The 21,017-nt window shown below is 40.0% G+C and overlaps 1 protein-coding gene across 4 annotated transcripts; it reads left to right on the top strand.

Moving 5' to 3' along the window:
* Positions 1-1,268: 1,268 nt before the first annotated feature.
* Positions 1,269-20,760, top strand: araf (A-Raf proto-oncogene, serine/threonine kinase). Of its 4 annotated transcripts, none has more exons than XM_037776886.1 (16): positions 1,269-1,422; positions 3,370-3,587; positions 4,430-4,533; positions 5,531-5,633; positions 5,823-5,977; positions 6,867-6,965; positions 7,070-7,214; positions 7,521-7,548; positions 7,698-7,828; positions 8,014-8,216; positions 8,967-9,143; positions 9,578-9,624; positions 10,123-10,241; positions 11,293-11,424; positions 13,401-13,535; positions 13,691-20,760. In XM_037776886.1, exons 2-16 carry the CDS (start codon positions 3,477-3,479, stop codon positions 13,829-13,831), a joined length of 1,830 nt encoding a protein of 609 aa, XP_037632814.1. In that variant the 5' UTR covers positions 1,269-1,422; positions 3,370-3,476; the 3' UTR covers positions 13,832-20,760. The 4 variants fall into 4 exon arrangements, with proteins under 4 accessions (XP_037632814.1, XP_037632811.1, XP_037632813.1 ...); XM_037776883.1 differs by having other exon boundaries at positions 1,273-1,422; positions 3,373-3,587; positions 13,691-13,831; XM_037776885.1 differs by lacking the exon at positions 1,269-1,422 and adding an exon at positions 1,886-2,234 and having other exon boundaries at positions 3,373-3,587; positions 13,691-13,831.
* Positions 20,761-21,017: the final 257 nt, after the last annotated feature.

Here is a 21,017-nt window from a genome sequence, read left to right as displayed (position 1 = left end):
AGACTATCTTCAAAACACAAAAAGGCTACTAAAACGATGACTTTGTGTTCCCATTTTAATGTTTTTACTTAAGTTACTATTATTTTTATTTGCATAAACCTATGGCATGTTTTGTGTTTTGTTATTTATATTTATTTATTTATTTATTTTAGTTTTATGTTTGTTTGTTTTTGTTTTAATTTATCCATTTATTTCCTCTATATGTATTGTTTATCTATGTATTGTTTGAATTGTTCTTTGTAGTGAAAATAAAAGGTGATCGAGCTTTTGCAGTACTGGCTCCCCGACTCTGGAACAGTCTTCCAATGAGCATTAGATCAGCAGACTCTGTCACAACTTTTAAATCCCGTCTTAAAACCCATTTTTATAGAATGGCTTTTCCAATCAGCGGAATTATAGTCTTTTGCATGCTTGTGTGCTGATGTGTATGTATGTGCATATGTAACTGTATGAATATGTATATGCTCGTTTCTTTATTTTCCAATTCTATTGTTTTTTATTTAATTATTTATGTTTCAGTGTATTCTGTTGTATATGATGTGGATTTCATTGGAAAACATTTTGTGCTTTGGGCTTGAAAGGTGCTCTACAAATAAAATTATTAGGGCCCGAGCACGAAAGTGCCAGGACCCCAACGGTGTCCTGGCACGAAGTGCAAGGAAACCTATTGTTTTTCTAAAAGTTATTAGGGCCCGAGCACGAAAGTGCAAGGAACCTATTGTTTTTCTGGGGATTATTATTCTTTTTCCGCTGGTAGATCGCGTTTTTGGGACCTTAGCCATCCCCAAAAACTCACCAAAAGTGGAGTATGCGTCAGAACTGGTGGGAAATTCAATGTTCTGGAGTGACTGGGCTCGGGTTTCTCCAGGGGGCTCCATAGCGCGTCGGTCCGCATCCCGCCAGCATCCCCGACGCGCAAGGAGGGGCGAGGGCCCGTTCATCGCTGCTTGCAGCTTTAATTATTATTATTATTATTATTAGTGTCTACAAATATAAAATAAAGACTATTGGGAAAAAAGCTGCATGTGGACATTTACAGTCTAACTAACAATGGTAGAATAAAAATAGGACTAGATTCACCATAATTTTTCTCCATTTTTGCAAGTTTGTTGTTGTTATTTCTCTCCTTTCCTAGACTCTTCTGAATGATAACTGTGTGATTTAACTAATATATCTAGACAACGTGTCAGATATTCTTCACATTGTGTAATCCACATTTAAACCTGTATGTATATATGTATGTAGACGGTGAATTACCGCCACCCACTGGCCATGTGTGTGTGTGGTGAGCTTTTCCTAATGCAGCTAAAAGCAGTCGACCAATGAAGACGGAGCGTCTCGGAGGTTTTCCGCTTTCCCCTGAAGTTACTTGACAGATCCGACATCACTTCAGATTGAAAGAATTCAAGATGGCTGCTCCAGGTAAGCGTTCAACTTCTCTCTAAACTATTACTAAACTCTCTGACGGGAGGAGGTCTCACTGTTATCACCTCAGATGTACAGCAACTGCTCTAGCATACTTGTTTAACGCATGTCAAGTGAAGAAGTTGTGTTATCTTGTGTGAAGACAGCAGAAGTAGCCAATAAGCTGACGCGGTGGTAAAACCCCCCAGATTGGCTAACATTAGCCTGCTAGCAGTAGCACAGTGAAGTGAGCTAAATTAGCTTCTGAGTTAGCCACATAATCTCCTCTCCTACACCTAGGCCTATTGAAGGAGGCTGGGACACGGGTTTTAGTGTGTTGTATAACGCATGCGCAGTGTGACTCAAGCTGCGGACGTGCGTTTTGATTGGCTCAATTTCGGCGAGCGCAAGCCAGATTCTACTGCGCATGTGCGGTACCCCAAAAGCTATGACGTATTGATGTCCCATCTTCCTTCTACAGGCCTTGTCCTACACCAGTTAGCCTGCTAGCTCGCACAGTTTCGAGCTTGATAACAAAACGCGTTGATAACTTTGCGTCGTTAGCACTAGTGTATATTGGCATTATGTCACCTTTATCCGTTTCCTACTAATCTAGCTTTTAAAGTTAGTTTAAACCGTCTAATTTGCGTCCCGAGAGAAACATGGCCTCCCACAACTCCAACTGTCATATCGCATCGCAGGCTAATCCCATGCTAATGCTAAGCTAACTGGCTAACGCTATGTAGCATTAGCTAGAAGTTTGCAGCTTGGGACTGTCAGCGCTTCGTTGCAGCTTTCATTTAAACATCGGTCTGGTTACAACATTTAGGGTGAGTTAATATTAGTTCAGTGTGGTAATCCTAGCTGTAAACATCGTAGTGCCGCTAAGTAGAGCATAGCGTAGTCGATGAGACCGGCTAACGTCAGCTACGTGCCGTTCTCTCTCTCTCTCTTGTCTCTCTCGCCAGACTTAATGCAACATTTAGGCAATAAACTGTTTCCCTCTTCAGCAACGCATGTTTTTATCTAACTTTGTGTCCATAATGACTGAGAACCTTTCACGACTCGTTCGGCTTTATTCGGCATAATATATTCACCAAACAAACGCTATAAAGTCAATATTTTGAAGTGTTAAACAGGTAGAGAGTGATTCTTGTTCCTGCTCAGCTGTCAGCACTTTTAGTGTTAAGTGTTTGGCATCATCTTCTTCTTCTTGCCATACAAATAAGGGCAGTGTTTCGAGAAGTAGAGATGGTGCGATGATTGGTGTGCTCTACTTCTTCATCATAACTTGTGTTTATATATATAATTTGGCAGTTGCATATAATTTATATAATGTACATTGGTAATGTTGATGAAGATAAGATAACTACTTTAATTGTTTGTCCTGATTCATGGCCTTTTTTAATATATGGATAATGCTACTTTTGTACAGTTTTGCTTGTTTGCGTGCTGTTTTTTTCACAAGTTTTTGCAATCATATACAGTGCCAAGTTTGTTTAAAACAGGCTTTGTGCATTTTGTTGGATTTTTACAGTTGATTTCTTAGGAGAGGCATCTACACCCTCAACCCATGATATCATCATGATATCTGGGACCGATAAATGACCATTTTCCCAACAATCAGATCCATCCTTTCTCCTTTCTCTTACTAATTACATTTCAAACATTAAGAAATAGTTTTGCTGTTGTAAAGTCAGTAACAAATGAAATGCATCATCAAATATTAAAATTAAATTAATTCACACTTCTGAGACGTGAGCAAAAAACGCAGCCGGATCTGGTGGACGTTGGTAGTTTAGTTTTGTTTGGTGGTACATGTTGTACATATAAAGGTTGCAGATATTATTGAAAGTGCTACACAATGAGTTTAAGGGAATTTAAGATATAAATCTGCTCATTACTGTTATTACTGTTATTTTATGAGGTATATTGTATCCAAACTGAAATATGTCCATGTTGTAGCAGGCTCCAAGTAAAGGGCCAACTCTTCTGGATCCCACTGTGCATGAAGCTCTCCTGAGGTTGTGGTGTCTAAGTGCTCCGTGTCCCAGCTCCTCCTGCCTCACATCATGTCCTCCACCTCCTCCTCCTACTCCTCCTCTGGGGAGACTAGTCCGGAGGATGTACCCCGAGGTGGGGGCACCATTCGAGTCTACCTCCCCAACAAACAGAGAACAGTGGTGAGATGATTGGCTCCATACTGCTCTTTATCAATGATGCAGCAGAAAAAACATTTTTTTTTTTCATGCAGCAAATATAAATATGAGTATGATGTTACTAGATTAATGAGTTATAGCTGACTATTATCATGTCTGTGAAAGAATTGTGCCACTTTCTGTTGTAAGTGCAATTACTCACACAAAATTTGACATCTTTGACAGCATGTTAATGAGTAAGCTAGTGGACAGTTGGTGTCAGCTTTCACAGATTGTGCCTGCCAGCAACGTTTAATTGACTCATTATTCCTATCAGACATAGATGTCTTGTGTTCATATTCTGAAAAATAGTTGTTAAATTGTCCTGTCATGTGCTAAGTTGTAACGTTAGTGATAATGATGATTGTGCATTGTAGTTAAAATTTTGCGGAGGACAATGTGCTCCTCATGTTATCCATATCGCTCTACTGTAAAACAGCAAGCCATGTGGCCGAGCTCAGCAAGGCCTGCATACATGTCCTCTTTCCATGCCTTGAAGTGAAACTTGAGTTGATTATTTTGCATCATGTGCAGTAATATTGCAGACAACCCATTGTTGGAAAATGGATTGTCTGCAAAATTTAGCTGAGCTCTTCCAGTTTTCCTGCCACACTATGTACCAAATCTGTTTTGTATTACTATGTTAGAAATGCACATATATTTGTGACATCTTGTGTAGTGATATCACCACGGTCCTTTACCTCAATGTGCAGCTGTCAGTTTTGCTTATCAGTATTTCCAGTATGCCTCCTTGTTACCTGTGTGTACCTGGCCAATGAATGTCATTTCAAAGTCACATTTGTTCTAATACAGTTTCTTGTCCTCAGGTGAATGTTCGCCATGGACAGACTGTGTACGAGAGTCTAGATAAAGCCCTTAAAGTGAGAGGCCTGAGCCAAGAATGCTGTGCTGTATTTCGCCTTCTAGAAGGGTAAGATTGCATTATTGTCCGCTGAATGTCCTCCCACACCATATACGGGATAATGGGTTGCATTCAGCATCGCCAACATAAAAGATCAAGAGGCAACAGCAAACAATTGGCATAAGTTTTAGATCTACATATTGTACAGAGTGGTTTGTTGATCCATTTGTGTATGAAGAGGCGCAAAGTATTTTTGTGTGTTTAAGTTATTTATACATGCTCAAATACAGTACCTACCTAATATAGATTATTATTGTAATGTGTGTGTATATGAGATAGATTTTAAATGGAAATTTTTGGATCTAATTTTAATAGCTTTGGCCATCAGTCGTATCCATAATAATAACACTGTACTCACCAAGTTAATTGCGGACATCTAAAGAAGTCAGACAGGATAAGAAACACCAGCAGTTAGATAATCAGACAGTCAAATCCCCAGGTTAGGAATACTTATATGAAGAGCAAACAAAGGCGAACAGTAAAATGATTACCCCAACTGTCCAACACAGTTTACAGACCTACGTTGACCTACTTTTCTTATCATAGTTATGATCACACTGTTTTCCTGTGCAATGAGGGACTATTTGCAACATTTCAGGTGCATTTTAAATTCAGGTTTACCTACAAATAAAGTGGTTTAGATTATCTGGACAATCTGCTTTTACAACTTCTGGTCGGTCTGATTGTCTGACTGCCCGTGTCTCTCATAATCACTGCACACAATACGTTAAACTATATTTCACCGTAGAATAAAAAAATAAGCATGTTCATGATCTCATTTTCCAAGAGAGATGAGTATCATGCAGTATTAGTATTGGCTGATACACACCATAGCAGAAATACCTTTTTCCTCATATCACAAAAAATCTAAAGTCAAACACCATTTCATTGTGAGAAACACTAAATAGCCACTTCAGGTTTGAAAATGTATGTGTTTTAAACCTGATAATTATATACAAAACTTTCTTTTTCATTCAAGTTTTTCACTTTTTTATGTCTTTGCCAGTCGTAAGAGACTGACAGATTGGGACACAGACATCACTCCGCTGGTTGGAGAGGAGCTTTTAGTCGAGGTCCTGGATGATATTCCCCTCACCATGCACAACTTTGTAAGTAGCTGGCGAATACATTCACATGTTTATGGCTTCTTTGAAATATCTTATATATATTTATAGAATGCCAACCTATAGGGAACTGGCCTCGTTGGCATTCCACAGGTTCGTAATTATCTTTTGCCTAAATGTTTGTTAAACATAGGTGGTGTGATTATGAACATCGTGGCCTCTTTATCTGTGCAGGTACGGAAAACCTTCTTCAAGCTGGCTTACTGTGATTTTTGCCACAAGTTTCTTTTTAACGGCTTCAGATGTCAGACATGCGGCTACAAATTTCACCAGCACTGCAGTAGCAAGGTCCCTACTGTGTGCGTGGACATGGATACAGTGAGCAAACGGTGAGTTGTACAAGGGGGGTTCAGTATCAGCCAGTGATTCTGTTCAGTTTATTAGTGGGTGTACTTGTATGAGGGCACCAAGGGCCTTTATGATGCCATCGAGGGCAAGAGATATTTTCCAACTTCCACTGTTTCTTTAGCATAGCAGCCACCCCTGGCATGGGTGGGATAGAAGGGGGAAGCTCAACGGGGAATTCAAAGTCCACATACTAGCTTTTTCAGGAGCTTTAAACCACATTTCATTGTCTTCCCCAGATTTCTCAGTCGTACTGTTAGGTTTTTGTTTGTTTGGTTTTTATACAGAACTGTCTCTGTGCTCAAGAGTCAACATTCAACCTCAAAAACAGGAGTAAATAGGACCAGATAAAAATAAAGGCAAGACAACTATGCACTCTGTAAAAATCATCGTTGGTGCTGTAGGTGCTACAATAAAGAGTTTTAAATAAATGCACGACAGACTTTCATTATTTTGATAGTTTGAGATATTTTTCAGAAAGCAGTTCTCAACTCCATGAAATATTAATGGATTAATCTGCTATCGGCTTTTTCCTGCTCCAACTATCGTTATTATATCGGTTGACCTCTAAAAGATAACTGATAAGATGAGATAAAACTTTATTCTTCCCAAGGGAAATTGCTGTGCCGCAGTTGCAATACAAAGTAGGGAGAGTGCATATATATATATATTTGGTATATATGGTACAATATGGATCATAAAAATATAAACAGCTTAACAGTAAGGATCAGTTTAGGTGGGTTGCATATAGATATGTAACAACCTCACGATCTTTAAGTCTTTACTGTAAAAGAGTATCTCTTTGTCTTGACACCTTGTTTCATTAGGTCTTTTTGGTCTTGTCCTATCCCTTTTCTCCTATGTTTTGTCCAGATTTGATCCTAATCCCTGCACAGATGAGTACCCACGGATACTATTGCCAGACAATTCCCCATCGCAGAGCAACCTAGCCTTAACCCCAGAGCCTGCTGGGTAAGCTCCTATACTAAACAAATTATATTCAGAGGGCAGTATAGTGTCAGTCTGTGAAACTGATATTAAAATACAAATTGTGACTATTTTACTCGATCACTCAGGATGGACCTCCTCTCCCCGACCTCGGCCTTTCGCTTCCCCATGCCGGGTGGAGATTGCCAGTCTCTACAGCGGCATCGCTCCACCTCCACTCCCAATGTTCATATGGTCAGCACAGTGGGCCCTGTTGGTGTCAGCATTATAGAGGTCAGTGTTGGCTGCTTGGTCCATATTTTGTTTGGTTGCTATAGTTACGAGGATCCGATTGTATCTACTGTTCAATGTATAACAACTGAACAGATAAACAGTGTTAGTTATTGCCTGCTTTTCACTGCCGATCAGCTTTTTGATACAATTTTCAATACAACACCATAAGTTGAACACCTAGCTCCAGTGCTTGAAAATGTTGGTCCTTATAAAGCAGGCAAACCACTGACATCAACACCTTTTACTTACCTGTTTATTAAATTAGCAAATGTGAATTAATAATGCTGGGCCTCTCCTCCTTTTTAGGAAGCACTAAAATACAACAACACAATGGGTATGTGCATCATTTATTTTATTTTTTTAAATGTATTGCTTTTTGTTTCCTTCACCGTTTCAAAATTTGTATTAATTTATAATTTTGCATGTGGTGTTAGTCTCCTTTTTTTCAAAGTACTCTCCTGTACTGCCTTCTCATTCCTGCAGGTCCTGAGCCCTCACCAAAGCCCTCCACCAGCCCACCAACTTCTCTTGGCTCTCCGGGGAGGAGACCGCCCAAGTCTCCCTCAGAGCACAAGGAGCGCAAACCCTCCTCATCAGACGACAAAAAGAAAGTGGTACGTAGTCTTTGACCTCATTCGCAGGTCATTGGTTGTCGTCAGACAAGAATATAGAAAGTTAGTAGTGACTGCAAACCCCTTGAAGGTCTATTCACAAATTGGTTGTGCAAAAAATCTCAAGTAAAGGGATTTACTTATGGTGTGTTAGTAGCTCAAAACATTCGATCTATGTGATGTTTCAGCACCGAGGGGGCTACAGAGACTCAAGTTACTACTGGGAGGTCCACTCTCGAGAAGTCACCATTCAGAAGAGAATAGGTTCTGGCTCCTTTGGAACAGTCTTCAAGGGCAAGTGGCACGGAGACGTGGCAATCAAGATCCTTAAAGTCACCGAGCCAACGCCTGAACAGTTGCAGGCCTTCAAAAATGAAATGCAGGTCTTACGGTGAGAATTGCTGTCTGTGCTTCACATAACTTACATACATAATAAGTCTTCCAGCACATGTCACCTCGCAAGATCTCAGAAAAAGACTTCCCCTTGAGCAAGAATCTTTCCATGATGTCAGACACTTATAATAACAATCAGAGCCTGTCATGGCAATAACAAGCACTTTTAGTGGACATAAAAGACGGTGCCAGCTTGCCCCAATGGGATTACATTGCTAAAATACGTTTTTCAGCTTCTCCGGTCCACAGCCACATTACCTCGCCGTCAGACAGCCCTTTCTGACGGGGAACTGAACTCATTATATTGCTCTCTTCAAAGCCACCAGACTCCATTAACAAAAATACAAATTTTACCTTGTAGAACACGGGAATATGCATACAACCCAACTTCCAAAAATCCAAACTAGCCCTTTCAGTTATTTCCAAACTTAGCACAGCTATGACTCAGCTAGTGCTAGCATTCACATTATTAATAACCTTGTTGATTAGCTCACTTTGGTAGCCTACGTCACTGCTTTTTGCTAACAGCTGAGTGGGCGTTTCCATTTGAAAATAAGGCAAAGGGACCCGCTCTTTAGCCTATTTAGTAGGACATTATTATAACTCTTTGGCCATCACTTTGACTTTGACCAACACTGGTTGATTTTGTTATCACATTTATATCTAACTCTCAATTATAACAATTCAATGACTGTACCTTAATCTGATTATGGATCAGCAACACTAATACCATTTCTGTTCTCTGCAGGAAGACCCGCCACGTCAACATCCTGCTGTTCATGGGTTATATGACTAAACCCAACTTTGCCATCATCACACAGTGGTGTGAAGGCAGCAGCCTGTACCGCCATCTGCATGTCACAGAAACCAAGTTTGACACTATGCGTCGCATTGATGTGGCCAGACAAACGGCACAGGGCATGGAGTAAGACTTGCTGCTAGATTCCATTTCACTATTACCACTTACTCACTGCTGACACCCTTTTTTGAAATACAACATGTGTCAATTTGATGCAGTGTTTTTGTTTTTTCCATTACACATTTTTTCGCACTTTGAGAGAATGGTGGTTCGTATGGTTGAGAGAAATTATTCTGTGAGAGATGAATGTTGTTTAACTTGTTTCAGCTATGGTCTGAAAAGGGGGATTTGATAGTTTCAGACATACAGTAATGTTAAAAGTAAAGACTGTTAATACTGTAAGAGAACCTCTGAGAAAGCTAATGGCTTAACACAGTGGATTTCTGTTGTTGTTGTTGTGCAGGATGCAAAAAGTGGAATCAAGTCTTGTCAAAATGTGGTGCTCTGCCTCTTCCCTTACACAGATGAAATCTATAATTTTTTTTCCCCTCCCCTTTCAGTTATCTTCATGCGAAGAACATAATTCATCGAGATCTGAAATCAAACAGTATCCTTTTATTGTCCAGTGGTGTTTTTAACAAAGTAGATATGTAGGTTTTTCTGTGCTTAGATCACTGTAGACTCAACCAATAATCACAATGACAAATTTGAACATGTTCTGTAGCTAGCAAAGGTTGAACCACAAACTTGAATCATAACCTTTTAATAGACAGACATGTATAGAACAGTCAAAGTATATAAAGGACAGTAACATGTCATTTTCTTCTGTGGCTTTGAAATGAAGCAACGACTTGAATGTGAAAGGGTGTTAGTATCCGTGGGGGAGAACAGTATAAAACATGTTGCATGCAGTAGGAAAATGATGCTAAACATACAGACTAGGCAACCATGACCAATGAAACATTTGAAATGGAAATTAACACATAAAGTTTGGTTACGTTTTTATCCCTCCGTGACAGCCTTAGCCGGAGGTTTTTGTTGTAACTAATACCATGAATATGTACACCAGATGTTTGTTGTAATATTTCCTGAGCTTTGCTGCTAGATATTTTTCTTCACGAGGGCTGGACTGTTAAGATTGGTGACTTTGGCTTGGCCACGGTGAAGTCTCGGTGGAGCGGCTCTCAACAGGTAGAACAGCCCAGTGGATCCATTCTGTGGATGGTAAGCCTCTCTCTTACTGTATATAATTACTTTGATTTGATGGAGAGACATCCACTAAAATGACTGTGATTATTACAAAACTATGACATTAAGGAATACCTTTTGATGTCATTAATCAACCAAATATTTGGAGTGGTGAACTCAACTTAAATATTAACGGAGCTTTTGCCAGACTAGCCTGACTCGCTGCATATTCTGCAGGTTTTTGCCCGTTGTAGTTCTATACAGAATTTAGCTCCCTTCATTAGCCAGTCATACTTAGCCCCCTAAGTTTTGATAAATATTAAACCTCTACTTTATTTGGATTAAGCAACTTCAGTATTAGTAAGGCTGCTTTTTACATTATTCTATGATAGTGGCATATTTTCATTTGACTTATTGTTCCGCACTTAATGTTTTAACCAGTTTTGGAAATTAGAGTAAATGTGTTTGCCAGTCGAAACAACCAGACTGCACAAAATGGTGAACAGAGGTCTAACTTTAGTTGGCTGGGGCAGTTGTTCTTTTTAGTCCTTGTAAACACTACATTTTGTAAAATATTGGATCAAACTTTTACATCAAATGAAATTTAAAAGAATTAGCTGTGGCACGTGATTTCATTGACTCAGTTAAATCATCACATTAACAGAGACTGAATGTAACAATAGTCTGTTTATATATAAATAATTGTATTTATGTTTTGGGGCTATTTACTGTACTTTATGTCAATCCACAATGTAGCACACATAATGTCATCGGGTGGTGACGTAAAAACAGAGACAAAAATTTCACAATAACTCCATCGACCGGTTTCTTGATGTATATTTGGTGATCTAATTGGATTGTGGGGCACCTTACTGCATACATTTTCATGTAAATGTGGAAAAATAGATTTTTGTTGTATTGTATTCCTATGTGATGAGTACTGTATGTTAGCTAAATATATTTGCTATAATTAAGATATAGCAAACTTATTAACAGCTACGTTAATGTTTAATTTATCATGAGATTCTGGCAGGTCATTACAGAAATGATGTGCTTACTTTTGCTTTTTTTCTCTTGTTTTCCTCAGGCTCCTGAGGTGATCCGAATGCAGGACACCAACCCATATACGTTCCAGTCTGACGTATACGGCTACGGAGTCGTTCTGTTTGAGCTGATGTCAGGGACCCTGCCTTACTCCAATATCAACAACAGAGACCAGGTTACATGACACTACTCTTCTTTGTATTTACACAACAGTCTCGCGTAGTCAGATCTTCACAGGGCTAAAGAAAGGTCTGGCTCCACACATTATCATTCTGGTATGGGGGGGCACTCTGGCTTGTTTGTATTTCTTTAAATCAATCACAATCATGTGGGGCAGCGCTAAACCCAGGATGCAGCGACGGTGCACTTGCAAAATAGATATTGCAGATAGTGGAAGGGGAGGAGAATGCCGGCTGAAATAGGCCGCCAGTGGTAGATTTGTACCCACAATCTACATCCGGGGAGTCAGACTAACACAACATTGACATAGGGCCCTATTTAAACGATCTCTAGCGCACGGTCTATAGCGCATGGCACAAATGCATTTAGGGTGTGTCCAACTCCACTTTCGCTCGTTAAACGGCGCATAATCTGGGCACCAAGAAAGGCGTGTGTTTTGGGAGTAACATTAATTAAATCAATCAAAGTGTCAACTCCCATTCCCTTTAAAAGCCAGGTGCGCCTGCACATTGGCAACGTTGCTATTTAAATTGCGGATTCAGCAAATTGGTTGGCGGTTTTCTACTGAGGATCCTCTGACAATCCTCTGTCCCATCAACAACTCCATCTAACTGCATATGAGCAAATGCACCGATAACCTATTTAACCGGTGCGGCATAGAGGGAAATGCCTGTCCAAATGAGCTTTTGTGCCCCCCTACAATTTATTATATCATAATTAACATTAAATATGACAAACATGGGGCGCCCCAGGTAGCAAGGCTGAGTTCTTACCGCAGCGGTCTGGGGTTCGAATCCGACCCGTGGCATCTTTGCTGCATCCCCTCTCTCTCCTACTTTCATAACTCTCACTATTGCTATCAAATCTTTAAAAAAAAATGACAAACATGTATTGATAAATAATGAAAACTGTATTGACATCAGCCTAAAAATGCCACCGTTTAGGGGGAGAGGCTCCACAAACTTTGAAGTAACCTACAACCACACTCGCACACACAGAGGGATGAGGAGAGGAGATGCTGAGCACAGACAGTGGCGTGTGTGCACTGTCCACAGGAGGCATAAAAACAGCACTCGTGAACTCATGACAAATTTTGTTTGAAAAAAACATGTGTGAGTGTGTGACAGAGGAGATGTGCTGCATATGACACGGGGCGTCTCTGTCGCTTGCGGTTATCTCTCTGATCATAATGGTCACACCAGGTTGAGCAATACAATACAGCATGAGAGCCTCACTTCATTATGGTAAATGGACTTGCATTTATATAGCGCTTTTCTAGTCTTCCGACCGCTCAAAGCGCTTTACACTACATGTAAGCATTCACCCATTTACACACACACACACACACACACTCCAACACATGCAAGTTGCCAACCTGCCTATCAGGATCTAATCTAAATACTCATTCACAGACCGATGGCTCAGCCTTTGGCATTTTTGCTTGAGAAATGGCTGAAACAATTAATTATCAAAATAGTTGCACGTTCATTTTCTGTTGATTGACAAACTGTTTTAGCTTTAATTTCACCTTCTACGCATCGTCAATATCTACAACAAATTTCATGGTAATTTGGCCATTGGTCGTTTTTTGAGACATTTTGAACTTCAGTGTAGAGCAAGTGGAAATTTTGATCTGCTGGTGGGACTACATAAAATGTCATCACCATGACTCCTCCTCTGGAAACCATGAATATCTGCACCAAATATGGCAATTTATCCAAAAGTTGTTCTCACTGGCCCGAAGTGTTTCACTAACTGACCAACAGATGGAGTGACATACGTCACCATACATGGCGGCTTTGTCACTTTCACCAGCTGTATCAAATGAAGATTTTAAAACCTGTTGGCAAACATTGCAATCCCTTATCCTCTTGTTTACTGCAGCTTCAGTTTGTGACACTGGCACTGTTTGCCTATATGAATAGCACAGTCAGATTTCAGCAACAGTTTCCTCTTTGTTTTCTCTCTCAGATAATCTTTATGGTTGGACGTGGTTACTTGTCTCCAGACCTCCCTAAGCTGTATAGTACCTCACCCAAGTCGATGAAAAGGCTCATCGTTGACTGCCTGAAGTTCAAACGTGACGAGAGGCCCCTGTTTCCACAGGTGAGTAGTTTATAGCTTAAGCATGTACCGAAAGGTGTCCTGCAAAATTAGCACAAGCCTAGCTGTGCACAAAAAGTGTGTGTGCGTGTCCGTCAAGTTATTTCAAAAAACATTCTGACAATTGACAACTTTACATTTGTTTGTTTTTTCATCAGATCCTGGTAGCCATCGAGCAGGTTCAAGACCTGCTGCCAAAAATCGAGCGGAGTCGCTCGGAGCCGTCGCTCCATCGGGCCGTCCATGCTGAGGACCTGAACCCCCTTCTGTTCCACACCACCAGGCTGATGCCTCTCTAAGCTCCTCACAGCACGGGGGCAGAGAGGTCGTCACCCTGTCCAAAACCACAGCATTCCCCGTGCCTCAGGGAGGCCACAAGCTGACTGTCCTGACAGACCACAATCCCTATCTCACTTCCTGCCCCTGCAGAGCCCTGGAGCTGCAGCACTCAGCGCAAAAACACAGTAACTGCAGAAATACCTGTACCACATTTAAGTCTGATAGAGAATCTTCTTTTCCTTTAAACAAATGACAAAAGACCTGCTCATTAAGTGAAATAATGATCTACTGTATCTAGAAGGATGTTAAAATGCCTCTGATCAGTCCACTTGAGGTTGAATTGCATCACATAGTCTGACATACTAGGAGGTCTTTTCAGTTGTTTTGAGGAAAAGTTCAAAACAGACGTGTTTTGCACATAACCTGCAAAATGTTATGCCTAATTAATTAATAAAATAGTCTCACTCAGACATTTGTGTAGCACTGTGATCACAGCCAAAAGATTTAAATCAGTTCAACAGCCATAATGCTGGAGCTGCTGGTTCAGGTCACCTGATCAGCTTACATGTTTCAAATGCTCAGTTGTCATGCGCCCCTTTCACTCTAATGTGATGGGAGATCTGAGATGTGAAGCTACTGATTTGAAAGCAAACACTGCCGGTCTGGGAGTGTTTTGTTAAAGATGGGACATTTTGTCTCGATGGGAACCTCCACTATTTACTGCTAGAATTGATTTTATGTTATAGTTAACCACAACAACATATTAACATGAAGCGGCAGAGGAAGTTCAAACTACTGGAAGCCTACAATAGCTTGTCAACCTCACTAAACTATGCAAAAAAAGTTTAGTGAAAAATAAATAATAGTTGGCTTGGTGAAAGCGTCTAGGGCTGCACCGAATAGTTAGAAGCTTCGCTCATAACGTTGACATTCGAATTCTAAATCAACTTTCGAATGCTGCACTGCTTTTATTTAATTTTTTGACTATTCAATCTGTTTAAAGCCCGTATTTCTGTAGAGTTGCAGATGAAGATTAGGCTACACTAATATTTATTAGTCTTATACTATTTGTAGAATTAGATTCCAGTGGTGGCTGCGTAGGATTGTATCCAACTCGTGTGTTCCAAATATTTCCAATTCCTCCAGAGCGTAAAGTCCAAAAGTCAAAACGTATTGAAAAAAAACCAGCTAAAAACATTTTGTGAATTTTGGAAATGATTACATCGAACAAAATATTCTGCTTCATTCCATATTTGTTGGCGTTTAGCGGTCAAAAAATGGTTTGAATCACTTTATTATAGGGTGATGACATTATAAAACATGACAACAGATATTTGGAGCTTCATTCAAAAACCTCAATTAGCTTTGAATGTAAATAAAATGACACACAGTACAGATCTACTGCACATGCTGTATAGCAGTGACGGGGCTTGAAAAAAACAAAAGTGGCGGATTGCTGCAAATCAAAATGACCTTTTCTTCCACAAAGTGGTGAACACCTCACAATAAGGTATCTAATTTGGATAGACGTACTCAAATCACCATGTTCGCCTTTGACCCGAGTTCCCTTTGATATTGCAATGGACAAAAAAAAAAAAAGTTAAACTCCAAAAGAGCACTTGACATGTGGAAGTTGAAAAGTTAACCCAGCAGGGTCTGGCAGAAGTGGCTGTAGCTCAAAATCAAATATTATTTTTTTCTATTGTGTCTGAGGATTAGAGCTATGCGTAGTAATTCACTCATTCCTCTGTTGAGTCTTAAACCTTATTGATTGGGAATAATACAACAGCAGGTAGAAGTTCATCTGGTTTTACTCATTTTCTTCAAAGTAACTAAAAGCTAAAAGTTACTTGTAATATTATTTACCATACCCCCACTGGGATTTCTTTTTCAAGCTTGTTGTAATAAGTTCAGACTCAAAACAGGATTGAATTGTTAGGACCAATTTTTTAGATTTCGTCTGATAATTTAATTTGCTTCTCTGATATTCAACATTTCCAAGATTTCAAAATACAAGTTTAAGAAATATTCCCAAGCATTTTATTTTTGCCAGTTCAGAGAAAAGCCCCCTGAAAACATCAGTTAATCATCACAGGCCACTAACACCCAGCAGAATATTAACAATTCTGATGCAGATAAAATCAAATACTGTATTAAGATGGTTCAGGTTTAAGGGCTCTCAATAGACCGATAGCATAGTATTGATCAATTCTAAAGCAACTACTTTAACTGCAACATTTAAATCTTGTGTAAAATCGGATCACTGTATTGGTCTGCCCCTGATACACGGTGACATATACACCATCAAATCAAGGAACTCTCCAAGAACATAGAAGTCCTGAGGCTTTTTCTTCAGCCGATTCCTTTCTCGAGTTTTACCTTTTTTTTTTTATTCATCATTTTTAGCCTGAGGAATTGACAGACCATAGTAAGTTGCAGTCTCAATGTAAATGGTTAGTTGTATTGCTGCTACATATAATGTGTTTTTCTGTTCAATTTGTTTTCTACACCTTCAGAGACGAGAAATACTGGGACTGGAGTGCACCCCCCCGTGGCACACAGCTTCAACAGGTCTTTTTTCAGTCTAGTCTTAAAAGTTTATTCTTAATGCTCTCAAAACGCTGCACCATGGATGGATTAGCCACTGGTTGAGATTTCACAGTTACATGCTCAAACGCGTACATTAAAACTAGTACTGTTAGCTGGTAGGAATGCATTAACACTGTAAGTAACTTGGTTAATGAGTCACTCCAGTTTGGACGCACTGTGGGAGGTGTGAGAAGTGGAATAAATGTCATGCAAATACTTAAGGATTCAGTATGCTTCAAATGAACTAGACTGTATGTGTCAGACCATATCTAAAGGCAAAAGTGTTTGTACCTGTTCCACATGGCCACGCCCAGAGGCAGGATTAAAAACCTGCAGTTAGCTGCCAACTCCTCTCCAAGAATTCTTCGTCTTGAGTATTGTAGTCTCAACGCTACGAGTCGTACAAATCCGGACCGCAAGAGTAATAATGCGAGTCTTCTCTAATTGTCATCGTCAACTTCAAAATCAATTTATTTTTTTATTTTTCAGACAGCCGTTCAAAAAGCTCAATTAGATATGTAAATGAGGGTACATGGGAATCTCTTGATGGCCAGGATGGCACAGTGATTAAGGTGTGGCTTATGGCTTTAGTTTTGTGAGATTCACAAAAAAGAAATTGCACGTTCACCGTGTGCATGTTTTTTGGATGCTGACATACCTTAAAGGAATAGTTCAAGTGTTTTGATGTGGGGTTATATGAGGTACTTCTACATAGTAGGTGTATTACCTACAGTAAATGACAGTTGGTGTGCCCCCAGCATCGAGAAACAAGACACCGGAGCAAAGCATTACAGCGCTGTGGATGGAGACAGCAGGAAAAAAAAGTATTTTAGCCACCTAAAAAAAGGCTCACCTAAAATAATTGATAACCGTTTAAGTGTACGCTATATTTAGAATATTTTTCGACAGTCAACTGAACTGAAAGTGAAACATATCTGTACTGTTTTTTTGTTTGTTTTTACAACTGAGCCTGCTGGTTTGGAGAAAGCACAGATAAGTTTCAGTTCTGAAAATATTCTAGATATAGCGTACACTTAAACAGATAAAGATCTTTCTTTTTTTTTTTTGGTGAGCCTTTCTTTTAGGTGGCTAAAATCCGTTTTTCTTCCGTCCCCGCCCACAGCACTGTATTGCTTTGCTTCCGTGCGGTAACTCCTGTCTGCTTCTCCAAGCTGGAGGCGTGCCGATCGTCGTCTACTGCAAGTAATACACTTATTATTGATAAGTACCTCATACAATCCCACTTCAAAACTTCCCCTAGACCTGCTCTATATGAAACGTGTCATAAGATGGCTTCCGGTGTGATATGGCGCTATATTAATGGAATTGACTTGACTCGATGCGTAGAGGCTGCTAGCTGTTGTATCACTGTAACGGAGTGGCAACCAAGAGAGTTTCCCTTCTTTCTGTGCATTTGTATAGAAAGTGGTCAAAGAGAAAATGAATGAGCAATGAAAATTCCCCCACGCCGACGGTGTTTCTTGGTCGAGCATGTCTGACGGTAAACTGCCCACCTTTTCACATCTGGAGAAGAATGAAAGAACCAAACGGTGACTTATTGATCATGTTGCTCACAGTGTGCTCTTTGGGGTCAGGCCTGGAACTAGTTCCTGTTGTCTCATGACTAACGTGGTAAAAGGACTGAGGGTAGACACTTCCATTCATTCGTGAGGATTATTTTGTTCAGGATTGTGTTTGAGGTTCAATGCTCAGGTGTATACTGCCTCATGATGCAATACGTTTCCAATACATGTGGATGTATACAAAATATAAAACGAGCTGCCTCGCGCAACAATTGGATATGGTTCAAATAAAGGCTCCAGACCTTCCTAAGTAAACTGATGGTGGATCTGTAAACGGTGTGCGGTGCTTTCTGGCATGGTTGATGTATTTTAGTGGTCAGTGTTCCTGCTGCATTATGAGTATAAGTTGACATTGAGAAGGCCTCAGGAGCCTGCTAACATCGCTGTGCTCCTCAAATTGTTGGATGGAGTACCTGTGCTACGTTGACAGGGACGCTGTCCTTTAAGAACGAGTGCATCATGGGATTTAATCCATCACAGGGAGTAATTAGTAGGGTTTTTTTTGGGACAGGCTGCATCCTTTCATGGATTATAAACCTAATCTCATGCAAAAAGCACTGTACACCAATGTGGAACCATCAGAAGTGTAAATGGCAGAGGGACTTTGTGCTGTCTGGAGCTGCTTTTCCCTTTGTGATCTGTGGAAAGCACTGTATTTCCTGAAAACTTTTCTCTCTCTCTTCACTAGATTTGGTTTTCTTAAGAAATTGACATACCTGAAGTCAGATTTTTTTTTTTTTTTTTTATATATACTTTCAATTCAAACTTGTAGTTTTTGCTCCTCCTCAAACCAGACAGTGTACCGTGCACCAGTACCATCAGCGGGGTAGTGCTTTCAGGTTGAGTAGCCTACAGGTTACCACAGATTCATACCTGATTGCAAGCCAGTACACGGTACTAGGTGTACACCTGGATGGTACTCGGTTTCCATCAAAACCTCCTCTTGGCCTGATTTGCTGGGTGGAAACAGCTACAGTTCATAGTGAAGGACGAGCGGCGTCCCTTCAGATTGTAACCAGAGCAGCCCGTACACATATTATTCGTGATTATTATTAACATTTACATAGCTCTCTCGTGTGTCACTGCGCTTTTTCCTGGATTATAAATGTAACAACTGAGTTAACTATTCTATTTTTGTTGAATGTTGGTTTTCCTTGCAGCGGTGGTTGCTATTGTTTTTTTGGAATTGATCAACATTCACTGCTCTCTGGCGTTAATTGGTAATCTTGGAAGTATTTAGATACTACTGAGTCGTACGGTTTGTAGTGTCACACTCAAGTGTAAATGGACTAGCAGCAGCTGTGAGGGTGATGTTTTCGGGTGGTGGTTGGTGTTCTGTGAACTGGCCTTTGCTTCTCTGTATATTGCACGCGTCGGTCATTAATGAACTTGACAGCAGATCAGACATTTAAACCTTGATATTTTAATGTTGTGAAAATAGGGGCTGGGTACCCTTACTGTTCTTACTCATTCCAGTTCTATCGGTGGATCGTGGTTGGAGGAGGGCGGGGACATTGGTTGTACCAGCGGGGGTCGGGGTGGGGGATTTGTGAACCAGGGTTGGGAAAGACTTTTTTTTCTGTCTTTCTCTTATTTATTGATGTCTTTGCAGACGTTCTCGTCTGCGACCCTTTTGAGGTGGATTAAATGTCTATAGAGAGACCAACGTTCACGTCATCACCGGGCGCTCTGTCTAACAAGAATGTTCTTTTAGACACGGTACTGTCTGCTCCTCAAAATGACCTTTTATTCCGATACGGTCTCCTGCAGGTGCAATTGTAGTGGCTTGTCTTTCTAAACATCTTGAGCACAAACTATAGGTATCAAACTTTTTTAGCAATATTTTTGCTCATAGGGTTTCACTACGATAGCATTTGTTAACGGCAACACAAAAATACTGTAAAAGTAACTTGTTATATACGGTGGGCCGCGTGTTAAACTTGAGCCTGTCCTGTAATATTTAAGTGTAGCTTGTAAGTATTTGAATGGCCTTGTGGCTGCTGAATGAGATGAGAGAAACTCACCTTTTTCTTAATGAGATGCTTTTTATAACCTTTCAGCAAAAGCAGGGACAGAATGTCTTTTTGAAAAATTTCCGTAATGCAATGTTGGACCAGGTTTCCTGTGAATCAATGTCGTCAAGTGCATCGCCTCTCAGAGGGGACTCGCTGTAGTGGACTCTATTATTTCCCTGTTCAGAAAGGATATCGAATCATTGTGGCTCAGTTTTGTGTTTTAGTGTGGTGTCTCCCTAAGAGGACTGTGTTCATCTGGTATCCTAAAGGAGGGAACAAATGCAGCAGTTACTGGAAATCCGTTAAAAAAAATGGACCTGAATGGCTTCATGACACACAGAAGATACTGTGCTGCTTCTGGAGACTTACAGAGGCACCGGAGGGGGGGGGGGAAACCAGACGTAACACAGCTGTTTGTTTCAGAGAAGAGGATGAGAGAGAGCTGTATCATCCGAGTAGTTTATTTTTTTTTTTTTGTCTTTTCATATCTCTAGGTGAATTGCAATACTTGTGTTTATAGTTTCTGAGGTGTCAGGGGTGTTCAGTTTGCAATAAATGGTATATTGTTCTGTGTACAGTTACATTTTTTTAATTACAAAAATTGTACTTGTCTCTATTTTTTGTGTGATGGTTTCAAAAAGAACAAAATTATTTTAAAGTGTAAAGGAAATCTTAGTTTTTTTTTTTTTTTTTTTTAGTTTTTTGTTTTGTCTTAAAATATTGATGCAGGAGTTATTCTTTAAATAAATACATTCATCTGTGTTACCTTGCTTGTCGTCAGTCTTCTCTGCCTCATTTCAAATGTGTTTTTCATTAGACAAGAATATCATTACAGTTGTGTCAGTTTCTTGACTAAATTTCCGAGGTTCCTTAAAAATTGGAAGTCTTAAGAATTTATATTAAGGGGGTTTTCACTGCCTTTTAAATTATGAGCTTTAGAGAAACACAAGTGTCCGATGTTTTGTTAGAGGAACCAACTGAACGGGGTCAAAAGAGGAAGTGGTTATGTTTATGGCTCC

The sequence above is a fragment of the Sebastes umbrosus genome, chromosome 8, assembly GCF_015220745.1.
Source record: "Sebastes umbrosus isolate fSebUmb1 chromosome 8, fSebUmb1.pri, whole genome shotgun sequence".
NCBI classification, from domain to species: domain Eukaryota; kingdom Metazoa; phylum Chordata; class Actinopteri; order Perciformes; family Sebastidae; genus Sebastes; species Sebastes umbrosus.
Note: the sequence above shows the minus strand (reverse complement) of the source record. Positions and strands in the feature narration are given on the sequence as shown.

Bases quoted from the DNA above. Each gene is read 5' to 3' on its own strand.
- araf (XM_037776886.1), top strand. From the start codon at position 3,477: ATGTCCTCCACCTCCTCCTCCTACTCCTCCTCTGGGGAGACTAGTCCG. The intron at 5,634-5,822 runs GTAAGTAGCTGG...TTATCTGTGCAG, and splicing joins CCCTCACCATGCACAACTTT to GTACGGAAAACCTTCTTCAA. The intron at 7,215-7,520 runs GTCAGTGTTGGC...CCTCCTTTTTAG, and splicing joins TTGGTGTCAGCATTATAGAG to GAAGCACTAAAATACAACAA.